Here is an 18,518-nt window from a genome sequence, read left to right on the forward strand (position 1 = left end):
GGAAGATACAAGTTTACCTAATAACAATATGGTTGTCAGAGGTACCATTGCTACAACCACCACACATAGTATGCACCCCACACAGAGAACTATTTAAGCTGAGACATTTAAATGTAATCTTCCCAAACCCCAAAAACCTCCCAGACATTCCACCTGCAAAAATTATCCTCAGTAAATCCAAAATCACTCCACAGAAACAACACCTAACAGTGCACATATAGCCACACCCAGTGAAACCTTAACTACCAATCCCATAAGGCAAACCAATGCATTACTCAGAACTCTTGTCATACAGGACGTAATTGTATGACATACTGATACTCCATCCACCTGACTGAACAAGGAGAAAATAATGGTCAATTGCGTATCAGGACCAGGATCTGCCAAGCTGAGCATGCACTCAAATCATTGTATCATAGGCACCACAGGTTGTATCATAGGTACCACAGGTACCAGTATGTTTCAGTCGCAGCCCATGTAGATGTAAATGACCTGAGATATACCTCCATAGACTATATGAAGAGAGGCATTATGGAGCTCTCAGACCTGAGATATACCTCCATAGACTATATGAAAAGAGGAATTATGGAGCTCTCAGACCTGAGATATACCTCCATAAACTATATGAAGAGAGGCATTATGGAGCTCTCAGACCTGAGCTATATCTCCATAAACTATATGAAGAGAGGCATTATGGAGCTCTCAGACCTGAGATATACCTCCATAGACTAGATGAAGAGAGACATTATGGAGCTCTCAGACTGTGTGTCACAGGTTGGTATTTGCCTGGTATTGAGCAGCATTCTACCTTCACCAAGGATGATGCCATAATAAGAACAGAAGATGACTGACTTTAATAACCGGCTCAGTTTTTGTTGTCATTCTAGGGGGATACAATTTTCTTTAGTGTGGTAGTATATGGTTAACAAACCACATTGCTTTGCTGAAAATGGTCTGTACGTGTCCCCTCTAGGCTTTTGAATATTGGCTAAAACATTGTCCTCCCCCATAGAGCTTTTTTTTTAGGCAATGACAAACTGACAAACCTTCCAAAATAGCAAAATTTACCCAAGGAGATCTAAAGGTATTACTGCTGAAAACAGGAGTCTAAACAAGAAGCTGCACTCCCTCTGAGCTCTGCTTACCTTGAAGATTGCAGACATCTGTGCAGTAACTGAGACATGGTTTAAAGACGCAGAGCATGCCCCAGCAGTGCAAGGCTTCATTGCCTCCCGCTCATTTAGACCAGGAACTGTACAGTCAGGGACTAAAGGTGGAGGTGTCTCACTTTTTCAATAGCAAGTCTACCTCTAGGTTGGTTAAACAGGATGACGCAGTGGAGTATCTCCATGTCCACATTAACATAGATAAAGTCCCATACCATATCCTAGCAAGCTATAGGTCATCCTATATGTCCCATGAAACCTGTAAGTCATACTCAGACCTATTGGAGACGCTCAGTATTCAACCTAATACTATACTCATTGGGGACTTTAATTATCCCTGTATAAAGTGGGAATCCCGCACGATCCCAAATTTGCATGTGCAGAGATTCCTAGACTGTAAACACAAACATTTTGAACCATTTAGTGCATATGCCTGCTAGAGGTACAAACATATTAGACCTGGTACTGAAGTATGTACCCGCGGTAGTGGTGCTGCGGTAGCGTTGTCACCTCACAGCAAGACGTTGTCCCGTTCGATTCTCAGCTAGAGCGTCTTCTATGTGGAGGCATGCGTGAATGAGCATACCTTCGTTGAAGGTTGTGCGTCATGGCTGGTAACTCGGCATGTAAAAATCCACCACCAAACATTAACGAACCGGAGTTCCGCTGTGGCGACCCCTAACCGGGATAAGCCGAAAGAGACAACAACTGAAGTATGAGAGAACACTACACGCACATGCGCACACACGTCCTCTCCAGTAAGGGCAGACCAAAAAAGCGGTTTCCTTTGAAATAAGAATCAAAACTGTGGCAGTTAGAAAGTACTCCAAGTTAAACAACCTCTTATTGGGAGATAACCTGTTTAAATTTCAAGCCTCTCCAGACCCAGGTAGCACAGCAGCCTATGTGGAATTATTCACAAAAGTTCTGTACAATCAGTGTTTGTGACTGCATAGAGCTTTGTTGTGCCTACCAGAAGTAAGCCTAAAACTAACTCAAAAAACAAACCACCCTGGTGGTTTGGTGGAAACCAAAATTAAACTTGCTGTGCAACAAAAGAAAATAAATCCTAGCTATAATTAGAAAGTGTAACACCAAAAAAGATAAAAACTCTCTCATCAAACTGAATAGACAACTAAGAGGACTAATTTAGTCCAACAAAGCCAATTGTGAGGTAAAGATAGTGTCCTAGGCCAAAGACAGCCATGATGATTTCTTTAATGATGTCTGAAATCTCAAAAGCAGCATACAACAGTTTGCCAAACTCTTGGTAAATGGAGCTATGTGCATGGAACCAGGAGATACAGTAAATCTTCGGGCTGACAAATTCAGCTCCAGCTGCATCACCCTCAGCCACCCTCAGGAAAAACATCTAACATACTCTCTCCAACTATCAGTAGAGTGTAGATCTTTGATGTGCTGTCCAAGGTAAAAAGAATACAGCTTCGATGGGTCCTGATAATATCCCAGAATGCCTTCTAAATAGCCTGAAATATGACCTATTCGGCCACTGATGTCACTATTCAACTGTAGTCTCCACACAGACCTCATGCCACACAAATGGAAGTCTGCAGCAATCATACCTCGCTCAGCATCTGACAATCAGCAGATCCTGGGAACTACAGACCCATTAGTCAAACTAGTGTCCTATGCAATGCCATTGAAAAACTTATTTTGGAAACAATGAACAATGACATAGGAAACCTTCAGACACTGGACCCAACCCAGTTTGGTTTCATCAAAGGCAAGTAATGCCTACTGAACCTAGTGGATCTCTTTAGGAAGGCCACCGAGGTAATGGATGAGGGTAAAATGATACATACTGCCTACCTTACCTAGCTAAAGTATTTGGTACAATAACCCTGCTCAGGCATTGTAAACAAACTCACGGAATTAAGCATAACCTCCTGTGTAACTCTAGACAGCCAGCTGGCTTACAAACAGGACGCAGAAAGTTAGGATTGGAGTGGCCACCTCCACAAAGAGGCCAGTCATCAGTTGAGTCCCCCAAGGGCTCTGTGCTGTGTTTGCTCCTGTTTGGCATATGAAGGCCTCTGACTTACCAAGTTTATAAATGATTGCAAGCTAGGAGCAATTAAAGAACCCCCCCCCCCATCTTACAGGTAGGTCTAACACAAACAAATGACTCGTGCCAAAGCCATGTCTTAAAACTGAATGTTTTTTTAAGTGAACTTATTTTTTACCGTTGTTTTGTAGATGACTTTTTTTTTTTTATGTGGTGGTTCATAGAGGGACTTGGAACAATTTGTCATGTAATTGAATGACAGTACTGATTTTTTGTTTTTTAGTTTGGTTTGCCCTAAATTTCTTAGACGTGCATCTAGAAATTAACAGTGCGGGTGTCCTGAACACTTCATTACACCGGAAAACCTGCTGGAAGAATAATTTGTTAGTTAATGAAAGTATGCATCCAAGATATACCTACCCCAACATAGTGAAGGGACAATACATTAGGATGTCTAGGTTATGCACACAGGAATCGAGTTTTTAGATGCCATGAATAATATGACAGAATGTTTTTTTTACAAAGGGGGTATGACAAATGGGTGCTTACATATTATCTCAACCACATTTTGAAGTCACCGTTAATTCTAAAGTTATACCGAAAGTACTTTATCCTGCAGTGGGAAGGGGTGTCTAAACTCCTGAAATTTTTGCTATACTTTGTTTGTGAAACAGGGAGAGGAAAAAAAAGGCAAAACGTCCCTCCTCATGGGGTACGGTCCTTTACCCATTAGAGTACATTTATTGTTTTAATGGGATGAACCATTTCAGGGGATGGGATAGTTCTTGCTGGTATAAGCTCTTCTAATGAAAACTAACCCCAAGTACCCATAAAAGATTACCACAGTGAGTAATCAAAATACAAGAGAGGTATATGGGAATGTATAAAATGGGAGTTGGAATTCTGGTGAGATGTTTATGGGAGTATGGATTGTATTAACATTCTTTAGCTGAGGTAATTAGTACGGTGACGAATCGGGAACTAAGCTTGTTAGGTATAACAAACCAAAAACCCGATAAAATGTCATTGGCAGACACAATATAATTTTTGGGAAAATGTCAACAAACACATTACATATTCTTAGTACAGGTTTTGTTTACAGTTCTAACCTGCATTTCTAAAACCAATAACTCATAACTGCACGGAGTACTGATAACAGAGCTATGCATCTACTTAGCTAATTCAAAATGACAGATGTAATTTTACATTGATTCATTTTTTTTTCTTTGTGCTTTTGGCAAAGAGATTTTATAAAAGGATGCATTCTTATGATTTCACCATGAAAGATCGACTATTGGGAAGCCTGTTCTTACTTTCCAAAGTGCTAAACCAAACAACAAATTACTCTTTCTTTTCCCTTTTTGTGTGTTAGTTATGTAGTCAAATGCAGAACTTTAACTAAAATGCATACTCGTTTAACATTTTCCTAACAAGCTTAGTTCCCGATTCTTCACCTTGCCAATTTTGTTGTGTATACAACAATAATATTGCTATCAATTGCATCTTTGTGTTCTAAAAAACACTTGCAGCTGCCGCAGAAATGTGGTTGCGATAATACGCAAGTACCGACAAATGTCTGGTGGAAACAGAGAACAATGGTGCAGGATGGTAAGCGCGCTGATAGATACAAACTTTATTTTTCTAGACGTGGTTGATCGCAATACTAGGTTGGTCTCTGATCACAGGAACGATAACCAACATCATCTTAAATTTGGTGTTAAATATACCAGTGACATGTATCCTATCTGTGACATACTACATAAAAAGTGGGATTTCTGAATTTTTGATGGTAAGACCAGAGCCTTGGTAGGTGGTCGTCCTACCTTTCGTATTAAGAATGCAAAGAATTTGAAAAGGCAATTATGTGCCAAACTCCATAGAACTAAACATATACCATCTATGAGTCTTGGTACATTCCCTTGCAGGAACTGTTTTATCTGCATGTATATTACTAGAGTACAGACCTTTGAACACTCTAGACTCACTTTTAAGTTCTCCCCAAACTTCTTTAGTGATTGCAGGACACGAAATGTGGTTTATTTAGCCACCTGCAACCAATGTCCAAGTTTTTACGTGGCCAAAACTAATAGAATGCTCAAAGAGTAACAAGACACCTATATGATATAAGAAATAATGATCTGAAAAATGCTTTAGCAAAACATATAATGGAGCTTGATGGTCATTCTTTTTCTTTCAGGGTCTTGCAATGTATATTTGAGAATGGGGGGGCATTGTGAATTATACTGAAAAAGTAGAGCTGTCATGGATTTTAAAATTGCAAGCAAATTGTTATCCAGGCTTAAACTGTTCTGTATCTTTGAAACTAGCTCTGCTGGAGCATGATTTGCAATACTAATTAGTTGCTAGGCATCCAATAATGCTTTTGTCTTTGACTGGATATTAATTCTTGTGCTTGATTGTTTTAGATGCTATTTATTTGTACTGTGAACTAATGATGTTCATCGTGTGACACTGCTGCAGTCATTACACTTGGGTTATCCTGCCGTCAGTCGGTTCCCCAGTCAGCCTGAGTTCCAAAGTCTTGGTCCGGAGTCGGTTGCTGTCGCTTCTTCTCTGACATCAGTGCGCCAGGGGGATATAAGATGAAGCCGACGCCATTTTCTTCAGTCTTTCTTGCCGCGTGGTGCCCGAAGCAGAAGCAGTTCGCCAGTGCCGGTCAGCCGACTCCTGAGATTTTTATTCCGAATCCAGAACCAAAGTCTTCTAAAAAGCTAAGTACCCCATTGGGGAAACTTTTTCTTGCCTCAGACCGATGTCAGTAAAAGTTAATAATTGTATTTCTTGTGGGAAGAAATACCTCATAAGGATTTCCACTCCTACTGTATTCCATGCCTAGGCCCAGACCACGATGTCACTGATTGTCTGTTTTGTGCTAGGTTTAACAAGCGCACTATTAAACGTTGGTTTGATTTTGCCCGACATTATTTTGGCAGAAAATTTAATTACACCATGCTGTCGGAACTACCGACGACTGGAATTCATAAAAAGCACAAGGACAGGCATCAGAGGCCCAAGACTGATGACAAGGCCTCTTCTAGGCCGGTCGCCGGTTCTCCAGTTTTCAGCGAGGCGCCTACGCAGCCCCTGACGACCGCTTCAATAGAACCACAGACCGCCTCCGACTCCCACGTGGAGCTGGATGGGCCTTCGGACGCTCTTGGTATTCAGATTACCGAACTTAATCCTACAGAGGGAACCAAAGTAGGTGAACAATCCACAGCTTCAGAGGGTGTTTTCAGACCTACCCAGTTAACCATTAAACCCTCTGTTAAGTCTAAGCCTCCCTTAAAAGCAAAGAGACAGACACAGCAATCTCCAGGGCAGGCTTCCATGCCTAAGAAACAAATGCTAAAAATGACCAAAGACCTAATCACCATGATCAGAGGATCCCAACCCCCTCCAGATAAAAGGCCCAGACAAGATGCAGACTATGAATCTTCAGACCAGATGTCCATTTCTTCTGACTCATTCTCAGACCTAGGGTATACCTTACCCCCTTGTGAGGATTCTGATGCTGAGAAATCAATTCCATCAACCTCTCTGCCTGAGGACTACTCCTTTGGGGAGACCTTACATACCATGAGGGAGCCTTTCCACTGGGAAGGCCAGGATTACTCAGAATCCAAGAAAAGGCTCAGAGACTTCCTTTTATTGCCTCAACACAGACCCCTTGCTATTCCGCCATCCAGCTTAAACCCTGACTCCTTACCACCAGCCCCAGTTAAGCCAGATAGATATTACAGAGTCCCTGACTCTCACAAATTCCTATGCAAAAGCCCTGTTGCTGACCCTGAAACTATTTCTCAGGGACCCAAAGGGATTAAGGCCTCATCAGCTAAAAACCCAGTCCCCCCTGACAGAGATTCCAGAGCATTAGACAGATGGGGCAAGAAAATTTATACATCTGCAACTTTAGCTATGAGAGCCTTGAATTGCCAGTTTCACGTGCTAAAATATCAGCAATTTTTAATGTCTCAGTTGAAACAAAAGATGCTTCCAGATTCAGATCCTCCTAATTTGAAAGAAATGCAGGATTTATTGCATGCAGCTGAACAAGTGGGAAAACATACTTTGCAATGTGGTTTTGATTCCTTAGAGGCCTCCTGTCGAGCAGCAGTTACAAGCTCTGTCATTAGAAGGCATGCTTGGTTAAAAGAACATACGCTACTAGATCATGTTAAGGCCATATTACTGGATGCACCTTTGCAGTGGGATGTGTTGTTTGAAGTTAAGGCAGAAGAGGTATTAAAAAAGATGGAAGATAAGGCAAAATCTATGCAAACGGTCAAAGATTTCTTACAGGTTCAACCTCCTCGTTTTAGCAGAAATTGGCCAACAAAAAATCAGTCCTTTCCAGTCACAGACAGACCTCAAAGGGACAGATATAGACTTCCAAGAGGTAGAGGACAGAGACACGGCCCTTACAGACCTCGACAGTGGGGTACTCCAGGCCAGAAAGAAGGGGAAGACAGATCTCAACCTTATAAAAAAAAGTCTCAATGACTTCCCACTACAGCTGCCAAACAGCTCTCTCTTGGCAGCCCCCTTAGGAGGAAAACTGGCTCTTTTCTATCACAACTGGCATTGCATCACCAAAGACAAATGGGTTCTCAACATCATATCTCAAGGTTACAGGTTCCACTAAAACACTCTTCAAGGTTAAAAGGAATGCCAAATCTGCCACCAAATAAATGGGCAGAGGCTCAGAAACAAATTACAGCACTCATGGACATGAGAGCTATTCAAAAGGTACCACCACAAGAGCAAGGGCAAGGATTTTACTCAAGACTCTTTCTGGTTCCCAGAAAGGACAAAGTCTGGAGACCCATTCTGGACCTCTCTTCTCTGAACACTTACCTGGATATTCCGAAATTCAAAATGTTGACACTACAGCAGCTTCTTCCCATGCTGGGCAAGAAAGCTTGGCTCGTGACTTTGGACCTCAAAGAGGCATACCTGCATGTCCCTATCAGACAAAACTGCAGAAGATACCTCAGATTTGTAGCAGGTTCAGTGCACTATCAGTTCTCTGCACTGCCCTTTGGCTTATCTACTGCACCCAGGGTCTTCACAAAGTGCCTGACACCAGTAATTGCATTTTGCAGGCAAAAAGGAATTCAAATTTACCCATACCTGGACGACTGCCTAATCCAAGCAGAGAGCAAGGACATTCTTCTAAAACATCTGGCGTACGTAAAAAAGTTAAGTTGCCTGGGGTACACAGTAAACGAAAAGAAATCAAAACTAGTGCCCTCACAACAGATAATATTCCTGGGTGCCAACTTAAACACAATGGCCCAGATGGCTTTATCTCATGCCAGACAAGCAAGGACAACTGACTCAGTATTTTCATTTAATGGCAACAAAGACCCAACTCCCTGCAAGAAAAATTCTGCAGGCCTTGGGCTACATGGCATCTTGCATACTACTAATTCCATATGCCAGACTGCATATGCGGAAACTACAATGGTACCTAAAGAGTGTATGGTCTCGACACTGTCAAAATTTGGAAACAGTTATACCACTAATTCCTTGCCTACAACACGAGTTTCAGTAGTGGGCTCAAGCTTGTCACCTCAACAAGGGACAGCCTTTTACTCAACCCACAGCCAGGCAGACACTGACAATAGATGCATCGGATTACGCCTGGGGAGCACACATGGCAGGAAAATGTATTCAGGGCGAGTGGCCCAGAGAACAAAGACATCTCCACGTCAATCAGAAAGAGATGCTAACTGTACAAAATGCAATTATATCTTTCAAGGACATGCTACATCCAGGACAACTGCTACTAAAGACAGACAACACCACAGTTATGTGGTACATAAACAAGCAAGGGGGCACACACTCCTACCCCCTCTGCAGACAAGCCATGAACTTGTGGAACACATCTTTAAACTACCAAGTTCATCTGCAGGCACAATTCCTGCCAGGCAAGAAAAACACACTGGCAGACGACAAAAGCAGAAACATCATGGATCCTCACGAATGGCAATTGAGTCCACAAATATTCAGAATGATAGCACAAAAATGGGGGAAACCAGACATAGATCTGTGTGCATCCCCAATGAACTGCCCACTACAGACATATTCTGCACAAGGAGCTACCATCCACAAGCATGGAAAGTGGATGCCCTCTCATTCAGCTGGAAAAAACTACAAGAATACACTTTCCCTCCTTTACCTGTCCTTCCAAAGGTACTCATAAAAGCCAGGCAGGAAGAGTCAAAGATGATCCTGATTGCACCAGACTGGCCACGCCAGCACTGGTACCCAATCTTAAAGAACTTAGCACAAGAACCACCCTGGATTTTGCCTCAAATCCCACAGCTGTTGACACAACACAACAATCAGATACTTCACAGCCAGCTAAAGACCTTAAATCTAGCTGCATGGAAAATTCCTTAACCAAGCAAGCATTGCCTCTCTACAAAGCTGTTATGGATGTCATTCTGGAGGCCAGAAGACCTAGCACCAGGAAAGCCTACTTGGATAAATGGAAGAGATTCTGCCCTCTTGTCCCAAACATTCCTCAGATACTTCAATACTTAACTGAGATGCTGGACAAGGCCCTCTCCTTCTCATCCATCAAGATTCATGCCTCAGCCATTTCTGCTATTTACAACACGGATCCACCAATTTTTTCAAATCCTTTGCTCAATCAGTACCTCAGAGGGGCTATAAACATGAGACCGCCCCGTAGAGCACCTACACCAACTTGGGACCTCAACTTTGTTTTGGAAAAATTAACTTTACCTCCTTTTGAGCCAGCTAACACAGCAGAATTAAAATACATCTCTTGGAAGATGGCTCTGCTACTGGCAATAACATCAGCAAGAAGAGTTTCAGAATTACAGGCACTAATGGCAGTGGAACCTTTCCTCATCTTCCACAAGGACAGGGTGTCCTTAAGAACTAACCCTACGTTTATGCCAAAGGTAGTATCAAGTGTGGCTCTAAACCAAACTATTCACTTGCCAACTTTTTATCCAAAACCACAGAATAAAGGGGAGAGACTACTACATTCCTTGGACATTCACAGACAGTTACACTTCTACTTGGACAAAACCAAAGCTTTCAGGAAATCTGAGCAATTATTGGTAGCATATGCTGCAGGAGCACAGGGAAAAGTCATTTCAAAGCAGACTGTTTCAAAATGGATAGCTCACTGTATAAGTTTTTGCTATACCCACCATGGGAAACCTGTACCTAGCAGCATTAGATCTCACTCCACCAGGGCAACAGCCACTTTTAACTGCCTACCTCAGAGGAGTGCCTACCAAGGATATTTTAGAAGCAGCGACAAGGAGTTCTGTACATACCTTCACCAAACATTACCATTTGCCTTTATATTCCAAATCCAGAGCTGGCTTTGCCACTGCTGTGCTGCAGGGCCTTATAGCCACCCCTAATGCCTTATAGATCCATCCTCCCTACCTCAGCTTTGGGATTCCACCCAAGTGTAATGACTGCAGCAGTGTCACACGATGAACATAGTACAGTTTTGTACCTACCATAAATGTAGATGTTCGAGTGTAGACAATGCTGCAGTCCAGGTTACCCTCCCTCCTTCCCCTCTTACTTTCTGGTACGTACCTAGGTCTTCTGCCCTAATTTCCTAAAGGGAGTATTTGCTGGTAATTAAAATTGGTTGTTTGCTTTTCTATTATATATATTTTACTAGAAATTTGAAAGGCCTACCTACTTGGGGGCACCTGACATCTGGGGCAAGAAAAACTGAAGAAAATGGCGTCGGCTGCATCTTATATCCCCCTGGTGTACTGATGTCAGGGAAGAAGCGACAGCAACCGATGCTGGACCAAGACTTTGGAACTCAGGCCTACTGGGGAACCGCCTGACGGCAGGATAACCCAAGTGTAATGACTGCAGCAGTGTCTACACTCGAACATCTACATTTATGGTAGGTACAAAACTGTACTTTTTTAGATCTGATGAAGCGTTTGTTGGGAAACGTGAAAGCACTTATCTTCTTTTACATTAAAATTCCATGTTTTTATGACCGTGGTGTTCCTGCTACTTTTATTTGTTTTTTTGACAAGAAATGCATAATAGTACATTTTTGGAAGTTGGCCAGCCAGAGAAACACTTTCTTTAACTTATTACCCCCAACTACTGTCTGTGCTTACATCCGAGTGCACTATAAGACGATAGGAAATGCAAACTGTTACCCCCCCCCCCCCAAGTCCCTTCCACAGGCGCTTGAAACTATAATGTCAGTTTGTATATCAGCTGAGTGTAGAACACGCTGAAATCGTAACTGAACTTGTTATTTAACTAAAACAGTTACAATTCAGCGTGTTTTTCAATGGTGGTCACATTAAACTTTTCCTAAAAAAATCTCCTTTGAAAGTGTTTGCTAAAGCAAGTGGTGGCAGCCAATCGGATTCCTGCAATCCAAGCCACCACTTGCGTAACACCTCCACCCCGAGCTTTATTTTCTTTTGTTTTCTCTCAATAAATAGAGGGTCCAGCAGCAGGTATTTCCTTCTTTTTGCTGATATTTGGAGATTTTACCTGCTGCTGGATCCCTCTATTTTACTTGTGCACTCACCGATTGCACAAAGATCGTTGAGAACTGATTTGGCGGTTGGAGTTCCCATTTGAATTCTGCTTTCCTCTGCTTGCTCTGACTGGCCCAAGAACTGCTTCTTTTTTTAATGGTAAGGTATCCCATATGAGAAACCTCAATACTGTAAAATGTTTACTTTTATAGTTGGTCCCCTTTGTTTCAGAGTAGGTGTACTACTTTATGTGCTACTATGTCTGTGGTAATGGTAGGACAATTAATAGAGTGACTGTAAAAGGTATTGTGGGGTTTCTATAATAATGTGTAACCTGTCAGCCACATTACTGAATCAATTCTAACTACTGCACTGGCAAAGTACTTTATGTGACAATTATAAATAAACTTACAACGCTGTTCTTTTTGGGAGGGTGTTTTGTATGTCTGTTTGAGTGCAGGTGTTTTGTAATGCTGGGACTGGAGATTCTTTCAGCGGAACCTGTGAATATGGTGTTGAGCAGGCTTTCCATACATTGTGGTTCTCAGCTTGCAAGACGCAGCAAAATTAGTTTATGGGGCCATACACTTTCCTATCTTCACATCTGCAGTCTGATTACTTATACATGCTGTTGGACACCTCACAGATTTTTTTTACATTTCATACTATCTAAGCACAAACTGCGGTAGACTGGTTGGACAGAAAGAATTACTTTAACAAGATATTTTGGTAGTTTTCCGAATTCAGAAGACTTTCAAGCTTCCATAAATGGTGTCTGCAATCATTGTGAGTGCATGCTACCTAATTTGGCAAACGTACGGTTTTGTCATGCTGGTACAGAACTTAATTTTTTACATTGATTTTCTGCAGCAACAAAGCACTTTTTGAGTCGTGATAAGTTGTAGCAAACAGATTGCTAGAAATCTATCAAGTGGCTTTATACAATTTTAAAAGCAGATTTCTTTTTTTTTTTTTTTTGCTTGTCAGCTTGGAATTGACAGGGACCTCATTGGCTCTTGAGTTTTAGGAGCACCAGCCAGATTTTTTTTTTTGTGAAAATCATAAGTGTAATCCTCTGAATTTCAAATACTGAAAATGGAGTTTATCTGTTCATAATGTAACAGTAAAAAACATTCTCCTAGAACAGATCACTTCTGTGGCTCTGCTCGACAGGGGCACAGGAAAATAATTTTCTTGGGTGGCGAAAGCCAGGGTACATTTTTTGGCTAGGCTTGTATGTGCCCTAGGGCCGATAGCCTAGTACCTACTTATGAACCTATATGACATTGTTGACCAGAGCCAATTGTTACAAGGTGGAGAGAACCAGCTGTGAAATTTGGAACACACACCCATCAAAATAATATACCAACATCTTTTAATGCTAACTATGGTTGCATGGATATTGACAGGAAGAGAAGTAAGGATTTTCTCTAGTCATGTAGGATTTTCTGTCAGGATCAGTATGGAAGTAGTGTGAAAAGAATTAAGAATTACACAAAAGTAAAGAGCTGACAGCATTTTAACAAGCTTGTCTAAGGCTTATTATTTGTAACAGTATGCGAATGCTTTATTTTATCCCCAAACTCAGAGTTTATTTCGTCTCAATATACTGTTACACTTTAGGACAACGGCACCTTCTGCATTCATCACAAAAGGGTCTCAGGAGAAATAAAAAATGGCCAAGTAAAGAGCAAGTTGATTTATCAAGAGGAACACTTCATTCTCAAACACAAATAATTGACTGATAGTAGCAGTGAAACTGTGTTGTGACAAGAGTCATAACTGACAACAGTAATGTCACATTTATTTATGCTTATTAACTAACTTATTTTAGCTTTCTAAAGTCTTTATTCATTATTTCTTGGGTAGCTGTCATGTGTTTTTTTACACAATTAACCGTACATGGAACGATTCTTAATTTTTTAATTCTTGGTGTTTCTGCAACAATAACAGAGAAAGACTGGAGGGAAATAATTGCAATAGAAATGGTGAAGCTACAGTACTTTTTCAAAACTTAACAATACACAGGTATAGAAAATTATAAAGTTCCAGAAGTAGAACATTTTAACTGAAATCTGAATTGGGGTGACATAAAATTTTGAAAAAAGGAAGGGTACATGTCCCCCATCCATTTTTGTAATTTTGCTGATGACTGCACATACCTTTCAACCTCCAAGCCAAAGATATTGGGGGGGGGGGGTTGGGGTTCCAAATCACACCATTTGTCTTGGAATGTTGCTAGAATAACTAGCTTTGAATGAGTATGCTTTTTTTCTTTTTTTCCAAAAACATTTTTATTTTCATTATAAACATACGCAAATGTACATATAACAAATACAGTAAAGTAATAACAAGTTAAACAGTTAACATAATTTGAGATTTTAATAAGTTCACTGCAAAATTCACTCAAAATGCTATTCTACTTCCATGGATTTGACTGCATATAGATTCTGATGTATTCGGCAGCTCCCTGTTTTGACATTATACAGAATGTAGGTTACACCATGTATGCAGCAAGAGAAATTATATTTTGGCTGATGATTTTTTTAATTATTTTCATAGGACATAGTGTACCTCCATTCTGAACATTTGTTTTATCCATGATTGTGTGAAGAGTTCTATTAGCCCACCAGCTGGAAACTAGGCAGAGTGCTTTATGTACATCTGCTGGTCATAAATTTGCAAGAGCATCTCTTGTGCACAGCCCTCTTCAGGTCACCACTTAGATTTTTATGTTGGATTTTGGTCTGGGCTCTTCCAAAACTTAAATTTTCTTTTGTTGAAGCCATTCTTTTGTGGTTTTGGATCTATGCTATATTTCAGTATTGGTGTGCTGAAGTACACAGACCACTCGGCACTCATGTTGTTGATTAGTTCCATGATAAGTCTTTCCATGGTTTTATATATGAGGCTGGTCAATCTTGTGGGAGTGGTGGTCCTTACCTTCTTTTTTCTCTTCACATATACCTATTCAGCAGTATGTTGGCTACACTAAGAATGTGTAATCTACAATGATATCTGTCTACATGGTAAAACAACTTGAGTGTGAATGCTGTACACATGTAGAGATATCAGTTAGTTTTGGACTTATGTTGTACAAATGTACAGATATCAAAGTTTGTTTTGGATTTAGATTATGGAAAGTATGATTTTTTTCATATTTGGGTAAATAAGTTTGCAAGGGAACATCTGAATGTGCTAAGAAATGCTCATTTTGAAGACAGTATTCATAGTTCCAGTATGGTAAAAGAATTGTGCCTGTATGTTGTGCACCTATACAAATATCAAAGTTTGCTTCGGACTTAGGTTATGGAATTTTTTTTCATATTTTGGTAAATAACTTTGCAAGGGAACATGTCAGTGTGCCATGTAATACCTCATCTTGAAGACAATGTTATTCCTAACAACATGGTAAAAGAACTGGGTTTGTATGTTGTACACATGTACAGATATCAGTTTGTTTCGGACATAGGTTATGGAAATTATGATTTTTTTTTCATATTTTGGTAAATAAATTTGCAAGGGAGCATGTCAGTATGCCAAGTCATACTTCATTTTGAAAACAGTATTACTCCTTACAACATGGTAAAAGAACTGTGTCTGTACACATGTACAGATATCACAGTTTGTTTAGTCTTGTAGTATTATGAAAATTATACATTTCCAATACTTCTCATTATTATGCCCATATCTTTGCGAGGGAGCATGGTGATGATACAAATGATGCATCATCTTGAAGCTGACATTGAGATGCATAACTTCTACACTGATATGTAGCCTTTGTCTGTTACAGGTGATGAGATATTATGCTTTGTTTATTTATCAATTATGAGAAATATATTAATCATATTTCTGTGAATATCTCCATAAAGGAGCATCACACAGTAATGGTTAAAGTATCATTTTAAAGCTGACATTCATACAAACACATTAAATACAAATTGTATGGGTCTGCACGGTACATTGACCAAGATATTGTGCTTTGCCAAAAAGGTAAAAAATATGCACAATATCAGCATTCCTTGCCAGATATTTAATAATGACTTTGATACGCACTATCAACATTTACACTGTTGGAAAGGTCAGTGTCTGCTGAACAACTTTCGCATTTACATTTTTAGTCTAGCTCTTATAGTTAGAGTTATGAACATTTGTTTTCTGTATGATATTAGAAATGGATTTTCTGAAAATGAGCTCAGGCTGCAATGTTGTTCCTATGGTGGAATTGAGCAGGCAGCTCTTTCTGAGATGCTCCAGAGTGACTGAGTTAATAAAACACCCCTAAAAGTAGACACAGTAGTCAGTGATTTGGGGGCATGTAGATAGTAACCTGACTTTCAACCAACATGTGTCTAAGGTGGTAAGAAAATCATTCTGTGTCACTCAACTTATCTGTAAGGGTATAGCATCTAGGTCCAGGGAAGTCATTGTGCCATTGTACTCAGCCCTCATCAGACCCTTCATTGAATATAATGCTCCCTTCAGTAAGTTCCTGACTAGGCACATTCAACAACTGAAATGTCCACATAGTTTCCTCACAAAAAGAATGCAAGGTGTAAACACAATGTTCTAAGCAGATCTCCTCAAAGTCCTGTCTATACTCTGTTTCCTACAGACTGCTGATAGACAATTTATGCCTAGCATACAAGGCATCCTTGGATCCTACTCTGATGGACCTTTGCATGACCACAAAAAGAACAGCGCCAGTACTTCTACATGTCAAGATTTAAACTTTTTTGCGACATAAATTAGACATGTTGGAGGAACAGTGTGCATTGCAGAGAATCCCTATTCTGTGGAATAGGCTCCCCATCCATGTGAAGCAGAGCCTTCCCTAATCCTATTCAAGCTCAACCTAGACTAATAAATGGGAAATCAGAAATTCACCCCTGGTCTAACACCTGTGCCCCTGATTAACAGAAGCAACCATTAAATCATACCCTAGCTAACATAAACTCCTTAAATAACCTCTAAGCCACAATAACTTGTGGGATATATTTGGGTTGCATGGCTAGGCTTATAAAGGTCCCAGTGGTTGCTAACCTACTATATACCTATGAACCTATGAACAGTGCTTGTGAACCATTTAAGCTGTTTTGTGAGTGATGTTCTGACTGCATAAAATTAATACTTCGAAGGGGGAGAACTGTCAGGAAATACTGTACTCCCCAAGTGCAGAGAAGTCCTCTCACTCTGTGTCCCTGGATGATATGGTATTCCCTGATATTGCCCACCCTGTCATGACACACACAAGCTGTGGTGACTGGCTGTCACCAGGCAAGCAGTGCAGACTTTGGCAAATTATTTCTTCTTCCATTAGCCAGTCTTCATTAGTAATTGCTGGATCAGTCATCTAAAGTAAATAGAGTTCACATTTTTAAGATCAACAGCCACCTGCTGCTTTACATAGTTGAATCTTCAAATTTAAAGTAATATTTAGAGAGAATGGGCCTCAACGATATTTGGGTGGTGTGTGTTTGTATCTATGCACATGCATCTGTGTTTGGTGTTTACCTTGTTTACAAACAGTCATCATGTATGTTTTTATCTTGCAGTTTGGAGCGGATGTTTGGCCCAGGAGATCAGAACTATTTTAGTCCGCAGTGTTTACAGGAGCCACAAGCAGTCTCTGTACTACAGCACTTTCTGAGGTATGTTAAATAATTACTAAATTAAGAACTACCTTTTGTTGTCAAAGACTGGTGAATGTAAATATCTGCATGTTAAACAGTGTCCTTTATTTAAATGGTGTGGCAACCGAGTATAATACAGACTTAATAAGATCACACAAGGTCCTGCTGTGCTACAGGAAGGGGATGGTTCAGGTAGAGCTGGCCAATGGTTGGAAAACAGATGAGTTTTGATGCACATTTGCAGTCCTTGTCATGCACTTACAACCTCTGCAATCTGCATTCTTTGATTTCAGTGAAGTAAACATTTATAATGCTTTTTTGAATGAAAAAAGCATTTTCTGGAGTCATTCAGCTGACAAGCTTTTATAATACCTTTTCACAAAACCTCGGCCGCTTAGAAAGCCTGAAAACTTCTGAGTGGCTCGTGGGTAATAGGTATCCCATGGTGCATGCGCACATTCCCCAGATCTCGTTTTCCGTGTCTTCAGTCGGAAGCTTCTTTTGGTTGGCCATGGCTAAGTGATTTAGTTCTTATTATTACTACTTGTTAGGAGTTTTTAGCTTCGTGTGAAGTGCTTTTCTTATTGCTGATAGCCTTATTGTGATACTGATTTATTTGTTGACTGATACTGATTTGTGTCATATTAACTGGACTTGACTTTTTACTGGATTTGACTTATTACTGCTATAAAATTCTTGGGTCTGTTTGCCTTTTGTGTGTGATTCCCGTGAGTGTGTGCTTTTAGACTAAACTGTTTTACTTAGAAGTACTAGTCTAATCCAGTTTCCTTTACACTAGGTTAGTTTAAGTTAGAGAACCTAGTAAAACCTCCCTTTGTGTGTTGTGAGAGTTAGGGCTAGATCTGTTTAAGTTAGAGGATCTAGTTCCTCTCTTGTTGAGTGAGTGTGTTGGTTGTTTCTTTCAATTGCCTATATTGCTTCTGCCATTATGTCTAAAGAACATAAAGAGCATAAACAGTCAGGATTTAAAAAGTGTACACTGATGAACAGCATCTGTGTGTACTGTTTAGGGGCCATACATCTTCAAGAGACTTGTCTCTTTTGCCATTCCTTTAGTCCTAGAGTGCTCCAGGAATGGAAGAATAAGCTGATTCTAAAAGGCATATTAAAACCTTCCTTCGAGTAAGAC

At 40.3% G+C, this 18,518-nt stretch overlaps 2 protein-coding genes across 4 annotated transcripts in view; one reads left to right on the forward strand and one right to left on the reverse strand.

Annotated features, from left to right (window-relative positions):
• The window catches only part of MBOAT1 (membrane bound O-acyltransferase domain containing 1), a 1,680,446-nt gene that overhangs the window by 571,638 nt on the left and 1,090,290 nt on the right, over positions 1–18,518 (reverse strand). The window lies entirely within an intron of this gene.
• Positions 1–18,518, forward strand: part of LOC122799819 (probable arginine--tRNA ligase, mitochondrial) — a 461,760-nt gene that overhangs the window by 201,049 nt on the left and 242,193 nt on the right. Inside the window, exon 5 of the mRNA XM_044069138.1 lies at positions 17,291–17,386. Within this exon, the coding sequence (XP_043925073.1) occupies positions 17,291–17,386 (96 nt within the window). The remainder of the gene's footprint in view (positions 1–17,290; positions 17,387–18,518) is intronic.

This window comes from Protopterus annectens, chromosome 1.part0 (assembly GCF_019279795.1).
Source record: "Protopterus annectens isolate FY-2018-M chromosome 1.part0, PAN1.0, whole genome shotgun sequence".
NCBI lineage: Eukaryota > Metazoa > Chordata > Ceratodontiformes > Protopteridae > Protopterus > Protopterus annectens.